The following is a 27,356-nucleotide window of genomic DNA, read 5'->3' as shown; positions in this document are numbered from 1 at the left end:
CCATTTTGGTAAGTTTTTTTTTTTTTTTTTGGTAAATTATCATGAAGTACCAGCGGCCCACACTGCTGTGGGAGTTTTGCACTTGTGATTCAAATTAACGCATGAAATGATTATGGAATGTTACTTTTTTATGTAGCCTCATAAAAGTGCTCTTTGGAATGAGTTACACTGATTGCAAGAGTGGAAAGATGAATTGGGGCAATTAAGAGTATATGTAAATTTCTGTAGGTACTTGACTGAAGTGTGCCATTAAAATTCACAATGGTGCCTGTTGTTCCAACTCTTACACTCAAGTGCTACAATATTTTTTTTTAAACAGAATTGTTTTAAGCTACAGATTTAAGCATTAAAAAAACTGTAACAGAGGAAGAGAAAAATAAACACATGATTCACTGGATGATTTTAATCTGAACATAGTTGCATAACAAGATTTATTGCATTACATTGTAAATACACTAAAGAATAAAGTATGTAAAAAAAGGCCTTTGGAGCACGTGGGACACAAATGGAATTGTTTTGAATCTCCAGTCCATGAGAGCTAGTTCAGTCAGCAGAGAGAGAGAGAGAGAGAGAGAGAGAGAGAGAGAGAGAGAGTAAGAGAGAGAGCTGTGTGAGTGAATGATCAGCAGTAGAGAGAGATAGTGTGTGTGTGTGTGTGTGTGTGTGTGTGTGTGTGTGTGTGTGTGTGTGTGTGTGTGTGTGTGTGTGTGTGTGTGTGTGTGTGAGAGAGAGAGAGAGAGAGAGAGAGAGAGAGAGCAAAAGGTGGTAAGAGCAGGAGAAGGGAAACAGCAGAGAGCACATGCGAGTGTGTGTTTGTGTGTGTATGTGGGTGCACGCATTTGAGAGCGATAGCAAGCGAGAGAACCCAAGTGCTAACCGGTGATTCTCCCCTCCTCCCTCCGTCTCTCCTTCCTGCTCCAGGCTCCAATGATCACTGGGCAGCTGAGCAAGCCGCTACTCTCCCTGAGAGGAGAGATGGAAGGCGCCGAGCTGCGCGAAGATGAGAGGGCTCCCAGCCCGGACAGCGAGACTAATGAGGAACCTCTCCTGCTGCCTCCGGATGCTGAAGACAAGCTGTACGGTGAGTACATCATCTTCATCATCCTCACCTCTTTTGTCTCGGACCATCTTTCAGTTCTCAGCTTTCTCGATTTGACCACCAAGCTTTGGGGCCACACACGGCACAGCTGGGGGCTTAAAGAGAATAGCTGATGTGTGTGTGTGTGTGTGTGTGTGTGTGTGTGTGCAACTGAGTGATGAGTTGAAAAGTTTTGCTCAGAGGAGTTTTAGCAAGTGCTGATAAAATACCAGCTGTCAGGATTGTTAAAGTGTTGGATGAAGCAGATGAAAAGAGTTTAGAGAGAACTTGGTCATCACATCTGGATAACAGTTTACTTATTATTTGGTAAATCAGAGGTTTGTTTTGAAGGAATAATCATCCTACAGTCAGCCAGTAAACTGTCATGTGTCAGTGTCACCTTACTGTGCAGTTAAATAACTAGTACTGTGTGTATAGAGACTGTCTTCTGTTATCTGACGATGATCAGTATAAATTCCATAAAGTCTTATTGCAAGAAGAAGAACTTTCCTCATCATGGAACTGTCCAAAATCTTTTTTTTATTTTTTGAATGAGGAGCTTTGGGATGCAGCTGTGCTGCACGTGAGGACATCGTTTTTCGTTCAGAATGCAAAAAAAAAAAGCAAGACAGAATCTGGGGCAAACTGGCAACAGGAGACGCAGACGCACTCATCTGTCACACTGGGTGACATTTCTTCACATTTGCAATCTCCTTGGCTGAGACTGGAGATAAAAATGAGAGAAAGGTGGGATGCCTAAGGGGGAGAGAAAGGTGATTGTTGTGTAGAGAGAGAGCTGTACTCACTTTTTTTCATTCTCTCACTCTCTTTTCTTGAGCTTTAGCCCTCTAAATTATTTAGACAAATGACCTCTAGTATGTAAAATAACATTTTAATAGTTGTTTTATAGTATAACTGCTGATAGAACTAAACATGTTGTTACAATTCTTTTTAAATAAATGAATAAAAAAAAGCAATATTTAGTCCATAAAAATCAACTGGTTAAACCGAGCAGCAAACCGATTTTCCCCCACAAAGGTATAATTACTTTGTTTGCTTTTTATAAACATGAAATTGGTTATTAATTTAAATTTTAATTCAGAGTGTAAATTCCTTTAATGGCATTTTATAATATATATATTTTTTTTTCAAAGACTAAAAAAAATCCTATAACATCACCATGCAAGTATAACAATACTTATTGTAAATAAAAATTGTAAATTGTGTGTTTGAGCTTTTAGATTCAAATTATAGTAAATATCTGTAATTGGATATCAATTGCTTACTTCTAGTCGGTTATATTAAAAGATCAGCAAATGCATTAAAACAATATTTAACTTCAAAATCCAATCTTATCTGGATTTTATTTTTTTGTGTTTTTTTTTATATATATATATACATTCGGAATACACACACACACACACACACACACACACACACACACACACACACACACACACACACACACACACACACACACACACACACTCAGAAGGAAACCTAAAAGCTAAACAAAAAAATTAAATAAAAATTTTTTAAAGTATGATGTACTTATGCAGGTTCACACAGTAGTAATGCAGAAATGTACATTTTCTGTTTGTCAGTATATGTCGAGTATTTTAGACTTTTACTTCCTTAATTCTTTCATTTCTAAAAACCAGACCGTTTCACTAGAATTATGTCAAATATATAGTTTATGTCAACGCACGAAGATGAATTCGGATTCATTTCAAGTCCTAACTGAACAGCACACAGTGTATGGATCAGTAGGAAATATTTATTTTATTAATCCTTTCTTCTCTCGCTTTAACGTTGTGTTTAACTCATTCTTATTATAGATTCTTTCTTTCTTTCTTTCTTTCTTTCTTTCTTTCTTTCTTTCTTTCTTTCTTGTGCAGTTTTTTAACAGAATTTTTTAAACACAGTGCATCATGTTCATGTCATGTTCATCATGTTAACTAAATTGGACTGAAGTTTGGTTGAATATGTGTTCGTATGTTATGAACTGGTGTCTCATTCACGTACACAGAGTTAGTGAGACTTCGGACCAGGGAATGATATAAGGCTGAACGTGAAGATGAATGAATGTCAACTTTACAGTTGAATAAACTGAATTAGACTTTATTGTTCATGAGCTTGTTGTAGGGTTTAAATCTGTTAATATCAGATACAGATTCCTTTCATACTGAGCTGAATTTAGTTTCACTGTGAATCATTTACAGTGGTTTCAAATAAAATTCTATAAAATGAATAATTTAAAAATGTAAATAAGTTAAGAACTTAGTGGGATAATTGGCATATTATTATTTATAATATGTGAAATAGGAATATAAATTTTTGTCTTTAGTAGCCTTGCTAATGTTCCTGTATATATGTTTAATTGTTGCTGTTTCTCTCTCTCTCTCTCTCTCTCTCTCTCTCTCTCTCTCTCTCTCTCTCTCTCTCTCTCTCTCTCTCTCTCTCTCTCTCTCTCTCTCTCTCTCTCTCTCTCTCTTGCACTTTCACTTTTTCCCGGTCAGTGAAAAACTTAAGAGAGATTTGCAGATGTTCTATCATCAGTTCACCTATTAGCAAACTGTAATGGTGAAAAATAATAAGTGATAGATCTGTCTGATTAATTTCTTTCAACACTGTTAAGTAAGTGTCACTTGATTTATAAATGTCGGCGAATGCTTCACAGCTGACAGCATTCCATAATGTTGTAAATTCTCTTTCATTAGACTGAGGCAGGTATTCACAGCATTACATCAGACATTGAAAGAGAAGTGTAAGGAGCATGGGTTGGTGTTTTGAGATGAATTATACATCAGACATCAGCAACCCCTCTTATGAATGCTAACCAATATAACACAGGTCTGTGTGTGTGTGTGTGTGTGTGTGTGTGTGTGTGTGTGTGTGTGTGTGTGTGTGTGTGTGTGTGTGTGTGTGTGTGTGTGTGTGTGTGTGAAGGGAGAAAAGGCTTTACATAGATGGTGGATATCAGTGAATTATTTTTCTGTGTCTTACAGGATGGAACTGGGACTGTGATGTGGCTTGACATTAAGGCTATAGAGTGTTAACATGGCAGGCCTCTGCTGATTTGGGAGGATTGGTTAGTGTGTGTGTGTGTGTGTGTGTGTGTGTGTGTGTGTGTGTGTGTGTGTGTGTGTGTGTGTGTGTGTGTGTGTGTGTGTGTGTGTGTGTGTGTGTGAGTTGGGTGGGGGATCTCTCTTAGATCCCCATTTGGCCTTCACTGTCAGCCCCCTGATTGGTCTGGAGGATTCTATTGTCAGTCTGATGAATTTTTAAGGATATCCCAAGGCAAGATTCACTACGAAAGACAGACAGACAGACAGACAGACAGACAGACAGACACACAGACACACACACACACACAGACACACACACAGAGAGAGAGGGGGGGGGTAACTACTTCATAAAGGCAGAGTTACAATTTTCTTTAATAAGCATCAAAACCTTTGTCATTTTTTGCCTTTTTGCATTCAACTCATCATCTGAGTGTCTTTTAGTTGTTCTACATTATGACTTCAAGCAGTGACACATGTACGTGTGAGATACTGTATTAAATAAAATTGGGAATTAATGGTAAATGGTCAACATGTAAAGACATGGAAATTACATCATCATGCTCAGAATGATTAGATTTATTCTCATTTTGTTCAATGTAAAATTATTAGCCTATTTGGTTTGAACTCAACATAAACCTAATTACAGTCTGACTGAAAATGTAAAGTTTTTACATAAAATCTCTAAAGCTCCAAAACATACCGTATGCATTGACATAACGAGCCTGATATTTATTATGTTAATTAAATAATTCTACACTGATGGGGTCTGTAGAGTTTATTGTGCAGATAAATGATCCCTGGCTGCGAAATGCGAACAACACAAGTTAGATAAGAGCAGGAAACTCTGTAAAGACATGAGAAATGGCCTGGAAGGAAAATGCTGAGTTGATTGTGTCTGTGCCTGCTTTAGTTTGCTGGGTGTTTATGTGCTTGTTTCTCATTCGGATGTAACTAAACCTGTGTTCGAAACGCCTGCACCCTACTTGTAAACCTCATCCTTTCTATATGTATTTTTAGTCATTAGTTAATGAGGGACTTTTATCCTGGTCGGTGAAATAGTGAATGTAGCTGAGATGAGAATATGGAAATCTAATTTGAGACTGAATTTGAGACTATTTGGAGGAGGGACAACAAATCTGTTCATTAATGCAAGTGCTCAATGTACTAACAACAACAACAACAACAACAACAACAACAACAATAATAATAATAAAACAACAACACTTCTAATAATAACTGACATAATAATGAATGACAAGCACTTTTTTTTAATGTCCATATTTATTATTGGTAGAACATAAAGCTGAAGAGGATTTATTTGTAATATTATTCTTAATGCAATTTCTTTCAAATCAGACAAACAGTTTCCTAAAACCAGATTATCACTGCATGACAGAATGTCACGTTGATGCACGGACAATTTATTATAGGACAATTCAACCTAGTCTATAAAAAACATACACTATATGACCAAACGTATGTGGACACCTGAATGTGACTGGATTGTTCAACATCTCATTCCCAGTTTGTAAGCTCCACTCTTCTGAAAAAGCTTTCTACTAGAGTGTGGAGCATGGCTGTGGGGATCTGGCTGTGATGGTGAGGTGTTCACATCATTTTGACCATATAGTTTAGTAATGTCAAGCCTTCTTATGTTACATATTTTCTGAACCTGTACTAAAATTGTTTTATGCAGCATGGACTACAACAAGACTGCAGGGAGCAGCAGCTGACTTTAATATTCCAGATATAAAAACTCCCTCAGTGCGCCTCAGGTTATCTGTGCAACACGGTATTAATTATGATGAAATAAATGATTCAGCTCATTCTTATAACATGTTTTAACTCTCAAAATTTTGTTGGGTTTGAATGTCTTTATCAGCTGCCTCTAGTGTAGAGACATTGAAGAATTCCCCGAATTCATATGAACAATATTGCAAATATTTTTAGAAATGTGAATAAATGTAGAGGAGGGAAGTAGGATGATGCAGCGGGTAGCTTTGCTGCCTCGCAGCTCCTAAAACATGCCAGTAGGTGGATTCAAATTTCCCCAAGGTGTGAATAAGTGTGTGTGTGTGTGTGTGTGTGTGTGTGTGTGTGTGTGTGTGTGTGTGTGTGTGTGTGTGTGTGTGTGTGTGTGTGTGTGTGTGTGTGTGAGCGAGAGAGAGAGAGAGAGAGAGAGAGAGAGAGAGAGAAAGAGAGACAAAGAGATAGAGAGAGAGAGGTATCCTGCAGTGCACAGGTTGATTGTGCTGACATTTAAACTTTTAGCCTGAAAAATAAATCTCAAACTTCATAATTTTTTTCTTTCCTTTGTCAACTCTAAAGAAAACTTATCACCATTCAAAAACCCATCCTTTATTATTTTTTCTTATTATTATCTGTAGCCAGGTTTAATTTTTATTATTATCTGTAGCCAGGTTTTTTTGTTTTTTTTTAAGAAAAACACCCCAGTGAGTATCTATACTAATATCACAGTTAAAAAATTCTAATTTTGCTTATTTATATATAACATAGTTTCAAAGTGACCTCACCAGTAAAGTATCACATCACCACCAACAAATATATATACTATTATCTTCTTCCCATGATCTAGATGAGTAAAGTTTCTGCTGAACAAAGCTGTCATGAGGTGAAAATGTTCAGGTGACAGTACTGAGTAAAAAAATAGAAACTTTTCCTAACTTATAATAACAAGCATGTTTCCAGCCATAGATTTATTGGATTAATATATAATGCAAAAATCATATGATTAAAAAAAATCTATTCTAAAGATTTAGGTGTAGTTTCATTCATAGCAAGCAGACTGTTTTTATTTTGTTTGAAAATACATAGGCTGTAATTGAGGACAAATGATTTTTGGCGATAGAGAATGCTGACAATTTTCAATTGTCAATGATCTTGTAAAAGATTCATGCAACTTAAGTTCTTTGAAAGACTCCAACTTTGTTCTCTTTATTTCCAGGAAGCTTGTTTGACTCAGCAGAAACAGGGAGAGAATATAAGATATTCTAACTGAGTTAAGAGTCACTATTTAAAGTCACTATTTTGCTTGCCAATGAAATAAAGAGACGGAAAACCCTAAAAAAAAGTTTTACAATAGTCCAGCGGTAGACCAATATTTTTTGTTTTGCTTTTAATATTGATTAGAGTTAAACGATTTTTGTTTTTTTACACACAGTTATTAATTTACAAGAATATGATTGCAAAAACTTTGTGTGAATTATCAGTAACAGTGAAGCCACAATAATGCTGACTCCAAAAAAAACAACAAAAAACCTCTCTTCGCCCTTGATTCTATATGGCACGTAAACTATTCTTTTAAAAAGCTCATTTCTCCTACATTGCACTCAAGCTGCCACACACACATGCACACACACCTCATGCTGTTTATTGTCAACGAAAAACGGTGGTTAGAAGGCCAAACTAGTGTGTGTGCTTGTGTGTGAGGGTACAGTGTGGCATCTACTCTTTTCCTGCAAGATCCTTCTTCTCTCCAGCCTCCTGAGACAAGATAATAAGGCACTCCAAAGCACAATCCAGCATTATATTCAGCGACCAAAGCCTCATCTCTTGTCACTATGCGTTTTATTGGGGCCCCGGGATGTGATGCTTCTATCATCAGCCTGTCAGAACGAGAGGGCCGGAAAGACAAGACCACTCATTTTATACACTTAACGTCCAAGCCAAATGGCCAGCACTTATACTGAATCTGCCGAAATGGAGGACACATTTCAGCCCAGGGGTCACCTTCAGCAAAAAGATAGAGTGAGAGAGAAAAAAGGTGAATAGATTAAAAAAATGTGTATTGATTTGTGTAATTAAGGGGGACGTTGAGAGGAAAATGTATCTGTTATGGACAGATGGATATGGTTCATGCTTCACTGTTCTTATGTGAAGAGCAATATCAGAATTGTGCATTTCAAATGTTTACTGGCCAAAGGACTACCGACATGTTATGTCTAGTGGAAGAAACCTATTTTGACACTGTAGTGCATTTTCAGGGCAATCTAAATGCATCTCTTCACTACTTATTATCCAAAAAGTGTCCCGGAGACATACTTTTTTTTTTTGTTTTAATGGTTGGCCACAAGCAAAATTAGTACTACCTTTTTATCCTGGATTGCTTTATAAGTACACACACAGCGACACACACACACACATGCAGGCGCTGCTCTTAAAATCCCCCCTTGCAGGCCCCGGAACAAAACATGCACATTATGTTTGTGTAATCAGCTTATCCGTGAATAGAGAGGAGGAGGGATTGGTCCTAATGCAACGAGAGCCTTGATGTGCTTTGCTGGGCCTACGTAATATAGAGACACACACACACACACACACACACACACACACACACACACACACACACACACACACACACACACACACACACACACACACACACACACACAATCTTTTCAATGAGACCAGCCTGTGTAAATAGAGCCCAGTGGCCCCAAGTGCCTCTCTTAAGGAGTTAGATCTCATTATAGACATGGCCCTCAGTCATCTGCTTACGGCCGACACCCATTCCCCATTGAACTAATGTGTTCCTACCGAGCATGTGTAATCTGCTTGCTAATGCGTCTGTAGTGCTTATAGCTACAGGTACGATGCTGTTTGAGCACAGGGTTGAGGGAGAGATGTTTCCAGTTTCAAGTTTTTATAATGGAGTAAATAAATCGGTATGAACATCTGCAATGTAAAGCATTTTGTCTAAATATTTTTGTGAATTGTAATAATGATCTTGCGGCAAATGTTTTTCATCAGTTAAGGTCTTAAGTTGAGCAAAGGTTTGTATACTGTATGCAAAATGTACTTCCATTGGACAACTGAGGAAATTTCAGAGTTCAAATTAAAATGTGAATTTAACCTGTTTTATTAAACCTAGTTTGAATGTTTTAGAGGTTGATTTAGGGCTAGAGAAAACAAATGAGGATAATATTCATGTAACAACAGACGCACACCTACAACAACACTAGATACCTGTGACATTAGGCATGATTCAGTTCAATTCAATTCAATTTATTTGTGTAGCACTTTTAACAATTCACATTGTCTCAAAGCAACTTTACACAAGTATAGAAACAGAATAAAATAAATAAATTAATAAAGTTTAAAATGAAGTAACTCTATATCTCTAACATCTACGCATAATGAGCAAACCGGGGACTGTGGCAAGGAAAAACCCCCTGAATGATATGAGGATGATGATCCTGATCCTGACATGATGATCACAAGACATAACGTGTCCTTGTACATCCATGTACAGTAGGTTGGACTGACACGTTTAACACAGAATGTACTGTGCGAGGTTTAAGTTGATGAATTCTGCATTTTCATTGTGTGTTGAATCAGAATTTTATTTACAGTATATGATTTATGCCAGATCCAGAGCCTGTTCTGGTAGCAACCTGGGATAACAGTGTATTGCAGGACACCATGCATTGATTTACGACAGATAATCCACGTAGCTTGATTATGGATGGAAACTCAGAGAAACTCAGATGCAATTCACCTTGTCCTTAGGAGAACGTAAAGAGAAACTCTACCCTACCTGATACGTTACTGTATCACCGAGCTGATTTAACTGAATTTCAAAATTTGAGATCACTGAAATTCATGAATAATCTGTTCTTTTTTTGCACTTAACATTCATTCATTCATTCATTCATTCATTTTCTACCGCTTATCCGAACTACCTTGGGTCACGGGGAGCCTGTGCCTATTTCAGGCGTCATCGGGCATCAAGGCAGGATACACACTGGACGGAGTTGCACTTAACATAGTAAAATCATTATGTCACTATTTGTACCATCATGACAGACAGAGATCCAAATGTTTTCTAAAGTTCCATATGTCAAAGTAAGCACACTAGTTTAAGGGCTCAAAGCTCTGAACTGTAAAAGCACCACATCTTCTTCTTCACGTTCTTGAGTAATGCTCTTAACTCGTAACCGCTATTTTTTTTACTTGCTTGTAAGTGGCTTTGATAAAAGTGTCTCTTTGTGAAATAAATAACATTTGCTCATCATAGGATGGCTGTATATATGACATGCTCTCTTTACTTCACAGAACACACACCTTTAAGGAGGACAAGCGAATCATATGAGCTGAATATCACAAACAAATTGTTTTTATATTCATACAAAATGTAAAAGCTGTCACCACTTTAGAGAATCATCCTCTACTCATCAAATAACTGCTCCACTATCTGTAGTGCGCTATAATTGAAGCAGTCACCTAATCATATATATCGAGTGTGTGGTTGAAATGAAAATCTCAGGGTTTTCTGATGTAGTGCGGCACGGGGCTTGGAGTACGGACGTTAACAAGAGACCGGACGGTCTTCCTGAAGCCTTTATTATTTATGACGGGTTCTCTTTGAGCACTGACCAGTACTAATGCATAACCTTCTGTCCTTCTGCCTTATTCGCTTCCTTTGAAACCACAGACTGAGGAGATGAGAGGCAGGAGAGTGTGTCTGTGTTCATATATAGAAGAGGTAGATGTCTGTGTATGTGTTTGTGTGTAAGAGAAAAAGAAAACTGGAGACACTAGTTATCCGGGAATTTTTTTTATCACCCCTGCCCCATGCACACACACCAACCTCATGCTTAAGGACATGGAATGAAAAATTGTGGGTGCCTCTGTTCTTGCAGAATGGAGTTTCCGTGGCTTCAAAGCCCCACTCTTTCTGCAAATTTTTTTTTTCTTTCTTCGCACCCTTCACTAGGTGTTGAGACAGGGCACAAGTTGACCTTGCGTGGGAGATTTTGAGACAGAGAATTCGCAGCAGGTCGTCGTCAGTGCCCCGCGTCTGCCTGTGTTTATGATGATTTGTATTGATCCTCCATGAAAGAGCTCACAGAGAAGGTGGGGTGGAGGACAGAAGCGGTGGATTCACAGGTGAGGAAATAGAGGCGGGATGGAGAGATGCGTAGAGAGGCAATGAGATGATAGAAGAGTGAGGTTTATGATGTAGGATGTATCGTTTCTGTTTATTGGATTTAGAGTCTTCACATTTTTATAAAGATCTTGTCACAAATAGTGTTTTTGTGGGGATAAAGGGAAGTTATGTTTTAATAGAAAAAACAAGCATATGATATTGTAATGCATAATCAGAAAATTGATTAATGAAGATTAATAAAAAGATTAATAAAAAGTTGTTTACAGGCTTCTTGGGTGGTGCAGAGTCCACACTATGACCCTATCATTGTAAGACAGACATGTTTGAAGACTGAAGGTTTTAAATGCTTTGCTTGGAAGAATAGTCGTCTGTCAGAGTGACACCATCCAGCTGCGGCCCTCTGAGCTAAGGCCAGTGAGGGCTCTTCTTAAACATGGTGGCTTGTGATTAAATGTGATGCCTCAGGAGAAACATGCATTAGATGAATAGCTGTCATATGATTAGTGACCGGGAAAGTAGCTGAACATAGGCTGTAATTAAATTGGAAGAAATTTTTATGTTCAATTGTTGACTTGTGTGTGAACAATGCTAATAATTAACCAACTTAAAGGAATAGTGGACAAATTAGGTGCTAAAATTAATGTAACCAAATTGCAGGTATTAACAAAATTTAAATTAAATTAAATTAAATTAAATTACATTTTTATTTTGAATAAAATAAATAAATAAATAAACAAACAAACAAACAAAAATATAAAATAAATAGATCGATAAGTAAATAAATTAAAGTATCTGAATATTATTATAATTTATTTCTTCCTTTTAAATCTCATCTTTTTTTACACAACCTGTGTGTGGCAAGTTTCAGACTTTAGAGAACAATGAGCACAAACAAAAGCCTCAATAAATCTTTTATTTACTTACGTTAATTTAAATAACATAAAACACACCGAATGTTTTTATGCACAATTTAATGTTTACATTATGTGTGAACAAAGGACAGGACGTACACTGTAAGTGATTTGCAGTAAATTTAACAGAACATTACTGGCAACACAGGCTCCTAGTAAATTACTATAACATCTACAGTATTTTTTTTACAGTGTATGTATGTCCTACAGTAGAAGTAGAGAATTGAAGATGATTATTTAAGGTATCTAAGACATTTAAAGCAAAAGAATATAATGATGTCTCGTACTGTGGCATTTACATATTAAAACATGGAATTTGAACAATATGATTTTTTAACATTTGCAAGAACATTATAACATCAACAATTATTTCTATTATTACTACATTTTTATTATTTCTTAACTTATGTATCTGAAGGGTGCTATGTGAGGGCTAAAAACTAGCTTTAGCCAAGTAAAATTGTACTTGACATGAATTAACATAGTTTAGATTCTTTTAAAAGTGAGGTAGATAGGACTAGATACTATTTCAAATTTAGTATTATGTATCTAACATAAGCATGAATTCTATGTTTTAAATCCAGTTAGTTAAAATCCAGTTAATGTTGATTTAACTGAATTCCTCTAAGAATTATATTATAGCAATGGGATAATATTTAAAAAATGCCAGGTAATTAAAGAAAATGGTATTTCAGCTATGCAGATACAGTACTAAGACTAAACAAAGCATGTTTTCTGTGTTGGAGCCGGTAAAAGAGATATAAGAAGTGCCCTTCTGCAGGACACAGACAGAATGGTGGTCAGGATGAGGAATCCTATTTGTCGCAAATACGGTTAAGATAATTTGCGGTGGGGTTAGCACGAGAGAAAAGCATGATGACCCCTGCATTCCTCTGGCTTTCTTAAAAGGGTTAGAGATTCCATAGACAGGGGATGGACCTTGAAGTCTCTGCTTTCGCAGATGGGTCTAAAAGGATGAGGAGTCATCTGGGCACATATTTGTTTCTTTCAACCCTCAAGTTGACATTGCTTGAGGATGATGAGTATGGAGGAAGCTTTGTGAACAGATGTGTCCATCTGTGCGGTAGCTAAATCAACACCATATTCACTTCTTCAGCTGCCTTGGATTTCTGTACATCTGTCATTAAGTTCTTTCTTCTTTATTCAGTAAATTTTAGAATGATACAGTAGATCAACATTTTCAGTCTTGACATCTGAATAGAAATGTACAAAACAATTCTTATAAGGATATTATATTATAATTATATATAATATATTATAAGGATATTATAAGGATAGATAATACAGTACAGCAATAGCTTGAGATCATTTTCACTAAAATAAGTTTAATTGATTTTATAATAAAATAAATAAATTTGCAGCAGGATACAGCATTATGGCCTCCTGTTGCTGCATTGTGATTGTGCCCATTAATAGTGGTATAGGCTTTGGATCCACAGTGATCCTGAATAGGTTAAAGAATACATTAACAAAGATTTTATTTTATTTTATTTTTTTTTTTAGGATTTAACATTGGTTAGCTAATGTTTATAAATTAATTCAATTTCATTAAGCTTTTAATGAAACAAATTACAGGCTTACATTTCACCTATTATTTTGTCTTGGTTTTAATTGTATAGTACAGTTAGCAAACAGTAATCTGTATGCTGTATTATTATTATTATTATTATTATTATTATTATTATTATTATTATTATTATTATTATTATTATTATTATTATATTTTAAATGAAAATTTACATTTCAGTTGTTTGCATTGAAAATTGATGAATGGGGAATTCATCTTTAGAGACAACAAAAATGACATTTTATAGAGATGGTACAATTTGTTTTTTTCTTATTTGCTATTAGTTTTTCAATAAACATGAATAATGAAAGTTGAATTTAGATGAACAGAACCATGATTAGAACCTAATCTCTGAGTAAACATTTTAAACCCACCCTTTGGCTTTCAGATAACTGGCTGTTAAACTGAATGCTAATGAAGTGTTAATGGAGTATAAACGTGATGGAGTTTTTCATCTAAATTCAGCAGAATAGATGAATCAGATTGATCTGTTTGTATAACACAATGCTCCTGACTCAAGGACAGTACTTATTTGCTCACACTGAGCCATAGACTGAGCATTATTTGTTTCACATTTGTTTCTCTAAATCTCCCTCTCTATCAGACTAAGGACATTGTATTTCCTCTGCTCTCTGTTCCCTATCTTCTATTTCTCTAAGCTAAAGTACTGTTCCTCTTGACCATCAGCTAAACTAACCTGAATCAATGTCTGTACATTTTAAACACTCTTCTGGTTATTGAATGGATTTGCTTTTGTTAAATGCAACTCGTCAATCATCAGGCCAACACACTGAATCCAAACCAAACCATATAATTGTATTAAAAATACAGTATGATCATATAAAGTATGTGTTTCTGAGAGCTAATTGTTTATTGTATAATGGTTAATGACCACACTGGAGAGGTAGCTAAAGAGAAAAATAAAAGGGACTTTTTTAAACAGAAAGTTACTAACAGTTGTGGAGTTGTTTCTTCTAGAATACGCTGCAAATCACTTTCCTTGTCTGAACAGCTGGAAAGCAGAAGGGTCAGTTTGTGTGTTCGGGTTTGTGTGTAACCTATTTGAAGAGTGAGAGTGGAATGAGATGATAAGTAGATGATGAGGTACAAAGCAAAGCAGCAGCAGGAGAGCTATTTAAGATCTACCCAAAGCTCGCTGCACCTTGGCCTGTTGATTTTGAATAGACGCATTGAGCAGCTCCCTCCGCTCCTACCAGCCAACTTATGATATAATGGATTTCCACTAAAATAGCCAGTGTTAAAACTCCTTTTTTATAGAGGGCAAAATTGATTCATAAATGCACTCAGGGGCCAACAGCCAGCCCGGCGCTTTACAAAGCTTTCAATAACGGCCATTTGATTCAGAAATGTTGGACGGAGGAGGCATGTAAAATGGTGATGGCAGCAATGGTGGCCTGGATGATTGTTTTGTGGTTGTCTGGTGGGGGGTGCATGCGGGGGAGCAGGGTGTCAATTAAAGCTAGCTCTTTGCACTCCGTTGGAAAAAAATTAAAATGTGCTGACTTTCAGACTTGGTCGACCAGATCTATTCATCCGCAATCCCTTGTCACCACTTAGATGATCAATGCAACAGAGTGGTTTTTGTCTCCCTTTAAATTAAAGGTGGTCCTTCAGTTCTTGTCTGTGGTTTAAATCCACTGATACGCAAAACTGCCATTACTGGATCTGTATATTATCCTGGAAATCAATCCAGCTGGACATCAATCCAGCAATACCAACATAAATATAACATTTTATCATCTTACAAATCAGAAACAATGTGTTTAGTCAATTTTTAGCCCATTGTGTTGATTGTAATCAGTTCCCTATTCACTGCTTTATAAAAGGCCCAACTTCCCTATGCTGTCACTGGTTATGAAGAATAACAATGAACTATTCATCTATCCACTTCCATGCACATGCACATAAACAGCTCATGAAACAGACTGCATACACTGAAAAGAGCTCAACACATGGGTTTTCATTATGAGCTTTTAAAGTCTGTCTGGTATCTGTTTATGTTCCATTTGGGTCATTTGCCAAATACAGTATTTGCCAAACCCCACTCTTTAGTTTGCTCTCTTCAACACATGACATGACTCTACCAGCCTTACAGGAAGATGTAAAGATCCAAACCATGTGAATGCAGCCACCAAATCTACTGCGTTGTGGGCAGCTGAAGATACATTGATGAAAATGCTGTCTTCATGCTCCTGCTTAAATGATGTGGTAGACTAGTGGTTAAGGTGTCGGGATACCAGTTGAAAGGTTTTGAGTTCGTATCTTGAATCGTTCCACCAAGCTGCCACTGCTGGGTGCCTGAGCAAGGCCCTTAACCCTCAATTGCTCACTTGTATAAAATGAGATAAAATGGAAGTCACTCTGGTTAAGGGTGTCTACCAAATGCTGTAAATGTAAACGAGCACACAGAAGCCAAGGATTGGTTAGTGTCACTGTGACTGACAGAGATAAGGCGATCTCTCCTACACTCAGAGACTCCCAGCCACAGATGGCTGTAGCACCATCAGGAAATGTGCTTGCAATCTCAACGCTTTTGTGTTGCACCACTCAGAAGCAACCTTTGAGTTTTTTACAGTTTATGTGTCACAGTGAACACTGCGGTTTAAAAAAAAAGATTTATCCAACTCAAGTACAGTGCACCTTAACATGCTATTAAGAGAACTGCCTTTTGTAATTTCTTTGCACAACATTGTTCTTGGTGGTTCAGACACTTTCTCACTTTTTCTATTTTCTCCTCATTCAGTGTTAAAAGGTATAAAACCTTCAGGAAAATAGCTTCAGTATGTTTCTAGCTTGAGTTTAGTGAATGTACGAGGCATCTTATAATCCGATGCTATTTTTCGTGTGTAAATGTGCAACTTGTATGAAGGTGTTAACTTACGCATGAAGGGATTCATTCATTTCAGTTTAAGGTCGTTCACTAACGTATTTGTCTTCAAAAGTACCCCAGAAACACTTTCAGTTTTAATTACGCAATTTTTTAAAACATGCCTAAAAGTGTCTCCCTACAAAATCAGTCAAAGTTTCTCCTCATCAGCACTTTACACATAATTACATTCTCAGTGTTCTGAAGGTAATCCTCTTAGAGGACCGCTTCCTTTAATAAACAGGTTAAAAGAAGAGCGGGATCTGATAATGGGACACAACAGTTGCTTAAATCCCATGACATTTCCTCTGTCAGGCTTTTTAATTTTGTTGCAGTGACACAAATTCATACTTTAACCCCAGTGGAGAAGCCTAAGTGCATGTATTAATTATTGATTTTTTTTGTTCATGCAATGAAAACAACTTACCTTCACAATTATGTACAAGAGGATCAAATGGTTCCAATTTCATCTAATGAAAGACAGTGCTTCAAGATGCACTTCCAGATGTCCAGTATATAGGATATATATTATTAACAGCCTGAGACTGAAACTAAATGCCGCATGTTGTACATGTCGTCTGTCAGTGGAAAGTCTTTTTAAATCACACAGGACAGTGATTATGTGACTTACAGACAAAAGACCATGATTTAAAGTGGATTGAGATTGAGGTGGGATGACATGCTAGCGGCTTCTCTGATGAAAGAGTATGCTTTTCAGTTGGATTCCGCTTCATGAGGATTTTAGGCAAAGAGGAGATGCCAGCTACATGTGTTTTTTTAGGACAACAACCTTCTAATCAATATAGAATTGTCAGAGTGCATATGACTGTAGGACATTATTCCTAACAATACTCTCCGATGTTTAGAACAGTTTATAACGAGTGAGAGAGGCAACCTCAACTATGTCCAGTGTCACCCAAATGACGATAGGGTTCCCTTTAGAATCTGGTTCCTTTTAAGGTTTCTTCCACTTTCATCCAAGGGAGTTTTTTCCTCACCACAGTCGCGTTAGTCATCCCAGGCTTGTTCATAAGATAAATACAAACACAGTTAAATAATATTAATCTAGTATTAGTCTAATATTAGTCTTGAACTTTTGCATTATATAAATCTTTGTATAATAAACTTTTTGTATTAAGTTTCTCCTGTTCTGTAAAACTGATTTGAGACAATGTCCATTGTTAAAAGTGCTATACAAATAAAATGGAATTGAATTAAATTTTAATATGTGGATTGTATATGTGAACCTATTCAGCACTTTTTCTCTCGTATTAGGTATAATAAAATTGGTTGGTATCTCAGTAACTTATTGCAGGTAATCATGATAACATATTTATTGTTTAAAAAAAATCTTGTTTATTCATTCATTTAACTTCAAGTGAGTAAGTGCTTTATCCTGGTCAGGGTCAGAGTGGATCCTGAAACTATCCTGGGAATATTAGGGAAGGAGGGAAATGGCATCAAACACACAAACACACAAACCCCCCCCCCCCCCCCCCCACACACACACACACACACATTCAGACCTTGAAGAGCCTGAAGAGAAGTCATGAGAATGCAGGTTGAACATGCAAATCTCCATACTGACAGTATCTGTTGTGACAGCCACAGTTGAAATGAAGTCAGCAGTATGTCTGAGTGTGTGTGTGTGTGTGTGTGTGTGTGTGTGTGTGTGTGTGTGTGTGTGTGTGTGTGTGTCCTGATAACTAACACCTAACACTCTTATTATTAGAGCTGAATAGTAAGATCAGGGTGCCTAGCTAGGTCCCTCCTCCATCACTCCATCAATCTCCATCTTTAATTGTGGCCTTTGTTACCACGGTGATCCCTGGACCAGTTTACCTCAACCATGCCTGCTTCTCTTTTGTTTTTGTGTGTATTGTGAATGTACTTTAAAACATTGTTCACTTTATATTTAAAGTCATTCAGGTGTAATTTGCAGAAAAATAAAACAAAGAAGATTTGGCGAAATAAGACCAAAAAATAACCAAAAAACACACAATTTCAACCTGTTATATTTGGGACAATTTCAAGGAGTAAGTGCAAGAATGGCTCGACAGTTTCAGTTTTTCAAAAAAATTCTGGTGTTATACACAAAGTGTTTTGGACATCAACAATCATGCACAATTTCCCCAAATACGTATACATGTATTTTGGGAAATTGACTATCACGATTAATGCCATCATATATTTCGTCTCTTGTGAAGTGTCAGATTTGTGTGTATAAGTTCATCATAAGTGTCACAACAAGACATCATAATGCTGACAATATTTTTTCTCATTAGTCTCATTCCTTAGTTCATCCTCATGTTGTCTCACTGATTTTTTTTTACCTTGCTGGTTAGGAATCTATCTGGATTTGGGCAAATCTGCTTTGTGTAAATATCTATTGGCAGGGACGGTTCTAGGATTTCATCTTTAGAGGGTTTTAGCCCTCAGTGAGAATTTAAAACAAGAAGAGTTTTATATTATATATTATATGACTACATAGTAAGCCAAAAGTTCTGGTATTATTTAAAATGGCAAAAGGGACACCAAAATTTTATGCATGATGCCAGTCTTGAATCAAATCAGTTCATGTATGTGTGCATTCTCTACAAACAGTGTGTCCAATGAATGTCATTAATAAAAAAATATTCACAAGACAAAGACCAAATCAATAAATGTTATTTTTATTAGTATTGACTGAATTGTTTGCATTAATATTTTGTTTGTGCTATCAACTCTGGTAATAAGAATAGTGAAATTTCACTGCTTTTGGTTGCCGTCTTTGCGTCTTTCCGCCGATTAATGTTATAGATAAACGCCTCCAGCTCTGACTGCGCGTGCACGCTGCGCGTACCTGTGCTTCTCAGTTCAAATATAGCAGACAGCTGATGACGCACTTTTGAAAGACTACAACGCACGCGCGTAAAAGCAAAGTAAAAAAAATCGCTCTTGGATCAAACTGAAAAATAACTTTCTTTCCCACCGACGACATGTCCTGCATTTTAACGTAATTTTTTTTTTTTGAAAGTAAAACTTATACTTATAGTTTCGGGTGTCTGGGATCACACACAGGGGGCTGGAGCCGCACTAAACAAGGTCTAGAACCGTCTATTGGTAAAACTGCTAACTGCTAAATAAGAGCCGAGAATGTATGATGATATGGGATTTCTGTGTTGTCAGACTATATATCATCAGATTTCACAGCTGTCATACAGTTAGGACACTTGTATAATAACTTAATTTAACGGATTTAACATTAAATTATTATATGAAACCCAGTATGGTGCCATGACAAATATTATGACATTGTTATAACATTCTACATAATGTTAAGATGGACATCAGTTACGAAATGACACAGTATGACATCAGGCACGACAGGTGTATGACATGATCCCTGTGTCATGCAGGATTCATGTAAAGTGTTACTCTTCCTGCTGTTAATCATTACAAGCATGTGCGTTATATATTGAAATAATTCAATGTCACCCAAATGGACAAGGACAGTCAAAGCTTCAAGCCTTTGTAAGTCTTATTAAATTAAAATTGTTATTCTGCTTCCACACACAAGATCTCCCAGACACTTGCTGTCTATGTGCTTTTCTCTGTGTTTGTGTCCTTGCTGCTACATTTTTCTGTGACACTTGAAGTAAAATTTCTGAAAGCTACGGACTGTAGCGTTGTGCCTCATGAAAAATATGCACTCAGTGTGATCAATATAAAGCCATGCTGCTTTCCTGGAGTTTTTTGACTCTGGAATTACACATGATGATTGCTAAAGTAAAATAAGCAAGTGCTAACACAACTGATGTGAACTAGAGATTTAAGTATAAAAATGTTTTTCTATGCATACATTCTCGGGCTATGAAAACTGCTGAGCACAGAGGAGTAAGAGGAATAAAAGGATGTATTAACTGTGTGTGTGTGTGTGTGTTTACATCTGAATGTGTTGATAAACCAATTTAACACTTACAGAGTGGCTTTCTGTCATAACTGTGTGTGTGTGCGTATGTTTCTGTGTGTGTATGTGTGTGTTTGCAAGAAAAGAAAAGCTAAAACGGGATGCAAATGGTGATATAGTACTCATTGATAATTTTATTGTTGTCGGAACATAAAGGAATTTAAAAACTATATTTCTGTTTAGAAAAGTAACTGTTGCCTCCTTTCCCCCCCTCTCTCCACTCTCTTAGGTGTCAGAGGTGGTTCTGTCCAGTCAGATGCAAGCAGTAGCCCCTCTGAGCAGGGTCACATGTGTCAGCCCCATCCAGCATACCCTGTTGGACCACAGGTAGGAACACACACACACAGAGAGAGAGAGAGAGAGAGAGAGAGAGAGAGAGAGAGAGAGAGAGAGAGAGAGAGAATTCCTTAAAAAATTATTTATGCAATGAATTTACAAATTTATGAATTTTGTGTGCAAGCAGTCTTGTGATTTTATTGTTATTATTCTTAAATGCTTTCAAGTGTCAAGACCTTTAGCTTTCACACAAGTGTTTTCACAGTATCCGTACTTTCAATTAAGCACTTTCTCCAGTGAAAACTGATACAGTTGGGAAATCAAGCAGAAATAGGGAGAAGCATAAAGGTCGAGTAATGCTATACCCCACACACTAGAGTCTTGCTTTAAAATATGAGCCCTGTCAAGGTCATAGTGCCAAAACAAACATCTTTCAACCACACCGGTCTCTTGTCCTCTCGCCACAGCCAATTCCTCTGTTTCGGAATCAATATGTTTTGATGGATTCTCACTTCTCTGTCGGATGTTGTGCATTCTGCCATTACAGAGCCGGGTCCGTGAGAGGGCAGTTAGCTCGACGTGAGTCTGCCTCTCTCTGTTTCCTCAGCACAGTGACACAGGCCTGCCATCAGTGTGATTGTGGGTAATCTCTCAGCAGCTTCCCCTGCCAGGCAGCTCTGGGTCCACGGGTTTCTCCTAATAGACAATGTGTTCGTAAAAAATGAGGGAGTTTAGTGTCAAAAACCAAAACAAGGATCTTTGATGCTGGAAAAAAATTATTGTCTAAAACACTGTCATTATCCTGAGCATTGTGCTTCAGATTCTTGATTAAAAAAACTAAACCATCTTTAGAGTTAACTCCAGAATGCAGAAATATTTTTTTTAATTTCTGCAGTTGGGGGCTTTTACTGTAGATGGGTAAAAACATGCTTAGCTTAAAATGAACACAATTAGAGGAAAATGTAACTTATTATGCACATGCATCCCTTCATGACAAGAAACGTAAAAATATATAAGCATTCATAAAAGATGGTTCCTCTCAGGTTCTCTATTTCAACAAGTACTGTGTAAGTGAACATTACATTAAGAACACTGTGAATATTAATTAATATCCTGCTTCCAGTAACTTAGGCTAAATTTACACCAATTAGGTAATCATGTTTGTGTAATGACAGTCATTGTTTCAAATTGAAAAGATAAAGTGCATTACAAAATAAAACAATAAAAGTATCATTATTACTTACTTCTGTTATTAATGTACTCATTCAAGTCTTATGACCTTCTAATACAATCAGCCTGGAAACCACAAACGTCTTCCTGCGTCACTTAAACAAGGTATTTCAACTTCACATCTGAATCGATCGACCTTTTACAATTATTCTTTATAAATCTTTATCAGTTGTCACAAATATGTAGGCATATGTAGGTGTCCTATTATCCGTAAGCTTTACTAGGCACAGTGAATGAATTCCAGCTCTATTTTAAAAAGCGTTTTGATTTCATTTCTCAGCTAGGGTTCAGCTCCAATCTTCAACCTTTGTGGAACAGTGAAGGTGCTGATGAGAACTCCATTCCCTCACTTAGTGTGAGTCCGGCTCAACATTTCTAAAGAACCTACAGGTTGAGGTTTTTCATTTAACATTGCTTATTGCCAGCATGGAGTGCTTTATTGAGACATTTTGTCGTCAGTCAAGATGGTGGTGACTATAGAAGAATCTATTTATGCAAACATGACAAAGAATACAGCAGTCTGTCATTGTTTTTTTTGCTTCAATATTTATTACAGTCACTGGCACCAACTATGTCTGATGAATGTCCCTGCAATGGCACTGTCTAATTCAAGGGTTTTTTATTTACACCTCACTGAAACCAGAAGTGTTTAAACTATTGCCACTTAAAGGAAGCAGGGATCATTCTTATTTCACTGTTAGTAAGGAGACAGAAACTAGAGCCAGGTTTTCTTTAACCATTTGCTCAGTGCACATCTCTCTGAGATATTAAAAATGTCCACTCTAATTTAATATTCACTGTTTCTACAAAATGCGTTGAAAATTGTGTGTGAAACTGCTTATTAATAAGGAAGTTTTTTTTATTATCTCATTAGTCCAACCCAACCCGAAAGGCTATAAGCAGGACTTCAGTGTGTAAACTCTGCTGTTGGGTTATTATGGGAAATCCATCACAGACAGAGCTAAACTGGGTTTATCCTTAATCATACTTAAACAAACAGGCCATAAAAACACAAACACAATTAATAACAATGAATAATAAAAATACAAAGCTAAGCATTGCAAGAAAAACACCTTTAATTGTACTCACACAGACTGCATACTGGCCAGTGGCAGTTATTATGAATATGTCTATGTCGAGATATATCTGTCTGTGTGTACTGTATTGTCTCTTTTCTTACACTGTCTTTTGCCTTATACCGCCTGCTCAGGGTTGCACACAATCAATTTTTTGTGAATAGGTTTATGTTTACTTTTAAGTCCGTATTTCTGTGTTGTCTCCTGCATCTCTGTGTCTTTAGCACCAGGGTCCTGGAGGAAATGTGTACTGCATCAGCTAATATATGGTCGAAATTACAATAAAAGCCTCTTGAGTGGACTTGAAAAATCACAACTAATCTCTGTAATGGGAATCCTGGAGGATTTAAATAGACAAAAAGACAGAAAAAATACAGCAGGAACAAGCACACAGGTGTTAAAGAGTTTCGCTAACCAGTCAAACAACAAACATACACCAGATTAGAAAAGTGGAAAGCCATTATGATGGAAGTGACATATAGAGCAGAAAGTAGTAAAAGCATGATCAGAGAAGACACGGAAAATTCCTTGTTTTTTGTTGGATGTTGTGCAAGTTAAGAGAGAAAACTTTATGGAAATTGTAAAACAGCTGCTGCTCCATGAAAAACTGCTCTCTTGTACATGTATGTGTTTTCTCTTGCTCTGAAATACCTGACTTAACTAATGAGCTGATAAACTGCCATTCCTGAGTGAAAAAAAGTTGGTGTGTTACAGTAAGGAAAACACTTTGCAGGAGATATGAGAGGTGCATGAGTAGTCCAAGACCACTCCACTGGTAGTCCAGGACCAATTTAGAATGCAATGCATGTCTGGTTCTTACTTAGGAAACATTACTCTACATTGGTGTAAAGCCAGTTTAACACCAAGACGGTAATAAAAATCAGTCTGCCTAACGATGATGCTTAAAAGCTTGCAGATTTGCTAGCCAAGCTGTCGAAGCCAAGCTGTATGTTGTGGCAAAATGTTCCCATTTAGTTTGGAATCAAATTCCCATGATGCTCTTATACACTGGTAGAGATAGGAGAGGAAAAAAATATGATTAAACAAATAACGAAAATTAATCAATGGATAAAATAGTCTGAATTCAATGTTAATGACTCTTCAAACCTTCTGAGTAACTTCTAGATCGTAGAATTGTTTCATAAGTGTCGCTAGTACATTAACTTGCTATTTTGGGATAATATTTAGATAATGTAACATCATTGTAACTGAGGTAATCTAATGCTGACAGTGCAATAGATTAAGGACTGTTTATTTTCTAAATATAATACATTTTTAATGACATATTAATAATGCCCTACATACTGTATATAAAGTAAAGGAAATTCTAAAATGCTAGTTGTGATTAACCGTGTAGAAGAGAGTTGAGTCAGTGACAAACCAAAGAGTGACAGTTAGAAGGAATGTTGATAAGCGATGTTTGATTGTTTGCCTGAAGCATCCTGCATCACACACCAGCCCACACACACTTAAAACAGCAAGATTAAGCGCATTCCATGCAATTCTGTCACACATGTCGCTATAGTTGTCTTTTCAGTGGATAATTAATTTCCTTCTCTTTTGAAAGTCGATGTTCAAACACTTGCTGCTTCTAAATGAAATGACAAATGCCATCTTCTTGAATGTTGAACAAACACGATTCTAAGAAGGAAATGACCTTTTGTCAGCTCTCTATTGAATCTTTGGAATAGAGTGCACTGTGTGGACCTTGTTACAGACGCTGCATGAAAGGGTATATACAATATTAATCCAGAAGTTAGAAACGTAGAATCTGCAGCATTTACTAAAGGCCCTTTTAGACAGCAGTTTCTATGAGTTAGCACAACATCAAAATATATACGTCGACTTTCTTTTTTAATTAGTGGTCATGTAAGTGCTTCTTCTGTCTTTGTTTGAAGACACCTAGTGACTCAGCTGCTCAGAAAACTATGGGATCCATGTTCTTTCTAGTCTTGACTCATTTTATCTTTGCATCTGTGTCAAACAATATTTCTAGCAAATGTTAAATTTGTCCTCTCTAACAAAATAAGTACTCCATTCTTAGGCTCTAAAAAGAATATATAAAAATATATAGAATGCATGAATAAAATACAAATATACATGAAATCTAAAAAAAAAAATGTGTGATTTGAATTTTCACCATGCTTCAGCCTCACTATTGATCATAGTGGCTTATACTACAGACACTAACATATGTTCACCTTTGGTCACAGCAATGATAATCATGGGGAGAGAGAGAGAGAGAGAGAGAGAGAGAGAGGGTATTGGTCATAGACCTACAGGCAGGATCTTGAGCTTGTGTACTCTATGCGTGCATCAACCCATCTGATTTCTGTCCATTAAAATGTCCAGAAATGTTCTGTTACATTGAAAAGATTTTTTATATATATATATATATATGTATATATGACAAACATTCATTGTCTTTATCTTTAATGAAACAATATATATATATATATATATATATATATATATATATATATATATATATATATATATATGTGTGTATATATATATATATATATATATATATATATATACATTTGTTCCTGAAAAGCATAAATGAGAAATCCAGAAAGCAATATTAATTGATCACTAAAGCTACAATTTACATTAATTTATTTTCCAAATTTGTTTCCTAAAAGCCTAGAAATTTTGTGTGCTGCTTATTTTTTTATTTTAAATTAATATATAATAATGTAATTTGTTTCAGTCTCTCCTGGTGGCCCAGCAGTTGGCCTCAGCCATGAGTGGCGTGATGTCAGGAGGTGCGCCGAGTCTAAACCAGCCAATCCTCATCCCCTTTAATGCAGGTGGGCACCTGGGGGGGCAGCAGGGTCTGGTCCTCTCTCTGCCTACAGCAGCCAATATCCAGGGACTGGTGGCTGCTGCAGCCGCTGGGGGCATCATGACTCTCCCTCTACAGAACCTGCAAGGTAAGAGTTTACTTTACCTTGTACCTCAACCTGAATCTTTACCATATTAGCCTGGAGCGATCATAGAGCCAGTGTATACCAGTGTATGTGGTGTAGATTCAATCCAATTACATAGTATATTCACTGTGTTAAAATTAACCTAATTAGAAAAACACTTTTGCTGTTTATGTCCTCGCATACAGTTTACTCTACACATATGTATAATATATATGTACAAAAATAAATTTTGCCATACATTGTACAGTACTGTACAGTACATCCAAAGGAGGATGGTTTCCCTTCTGAGTCTGGTACCTTTCAACTTTTCTTCCTCATTCCTTGCCACCGTCGCCTCCAGTTTGCTCATTAGGGATAACTAATATATATAGCAACTTACTTTTAAACTGTTTTATTTTATTATGTTTCAGTGCATAAAGTATGTAAAGCTGCTTTGAGGCAATGTGAGTTTTTAAAAGTGTTATACAAATAAATTGAATTATGTAATGTACTTATGTGGTTAGAAATTATACAGTATGAATGTGATGTCAAGCAATCAGCTGTGGTCCTTTAATTTACAATTTATTATGTAATCATGGGTCACAGATTTCGCCTCATGGGTCCTGCTTGGATTTTAATAGAAAACCCTATATTGATAGGTTTCACATAGCACTTTTAAAGGTTTCCCCAGAGGAACAAACTTAAGATGAAAGATAGAATTTTCTTCTTACACTGTTCATGTGCAGTGATGGGTTTAAAGGTCATCCTAAGATCTGGTAAGAATTATCAATCAGAAGAAAATCACTTGCTAAGACAAGAGAGTCTTCGACACTCAGAGGTTTCCATTTCTCACTGTGGGGTTCTACAGAGAACATGGTGTACCTACAATAAGGACAAATGGACATAATAATATCAACATTCAATGGGTACTTGATCTACCCTTTTTCCTCACACAAAACTACAGAAACGTGTGTAAGTTTACAGGCATAAATCCAGTCACTGTCCAAATGGGATTTAAAGGTTTAAGGTATTATTAGCATTTTTTCCTTTAGACAACTCAAAGGATTTTACTTGAAGCCTTTTGTGAAAGGAAACTGTCTATTGTTCCATATAGAACCTTTATAGTGTTAGATACAACCATCTTAAGAACATATAAAACACAGCAGTGTGAGCAGAGTGATGGAGAAGTGGAGCACTGGCCTAAAACAGTCGCTCATATTCATTACAGGTCAGCATTTTGCATTTCGGTACAAAAAGCACTTTAAACCTTTTCTTCCTCTCTGTAGATGCATCTGGGAGCAACCTCCTGTCTTCTCTCCCTGTCTGTCCCTCTCTCCATCCTTCGTCCCTCTCTCTTTAAACTTTAATGTGCAAGTGTACTCTTTTGATCATAGTTGTAAATGGTTTTCATTTTAATGTTTAAAACATTGTCTCTTTTATACCATTAGACTGTAGGATGTTGTAGGGAAAG

At 36.6% G+C, this 27,356-nt stretch overlaps 1 protein-coding gene across 8 annotated transcripts in view; it reads left to right on the top strand.

The window, feature by feature from the left end:
* Positions 1–732: 732 nt before the first annotated feature.
* The window catches only part of pou6f2 (POU class 6 homeobox 2), an 82,101-nt gene continuing 55,477 nt past the window's right edge, over positions 733–27,356 (top strand). Inside the window, exons 1-5 of one of the 8 annotated variants that reach the window (XM_047808948.1) lie at positions 19,322–19,526; positions 20,621–20,718; positions 21,215–22,002; positions 22,178–22,252; positions 25,687–25,909. In XM_047808948.1, coding sequence (XP_047664904.1) covers positions 25,720–25,909 — 190 coding nt within the window. In that variant the 5' untranslated portion in view covers positions 19,322–19,526; positions 20,621–20,718; positions 21,215–22,002; positions 22,178–22,252; positions 25,687–25,719. The other 7 variants (XM_047808945.1, XM_027170012.2, XM_027170006.2 and 4 more) reach the window with 7 other exon arrangements.

Source organism: Tachysurus fulvidraco, chromosome 25 (assembly GCF_022655615.1).
Source record: "Tachysurus fulvidraco isolate hzauxx_2018 chromosome 25, HZAU_PFXX_2.0, whole genome shotgun sequence".
Lineage (NCBI taxonomy): Eukaryota > Metazoa > Chordata > Actinopteri > Siluriformes > Bagridae > Tachysurus > Tachysurus fulvidraco.
The sequence above is the reverse complement of the archived record's forward strand: the minus strand, read 5'-3'. Positions and strand labels throughout refer to the sequence as shown.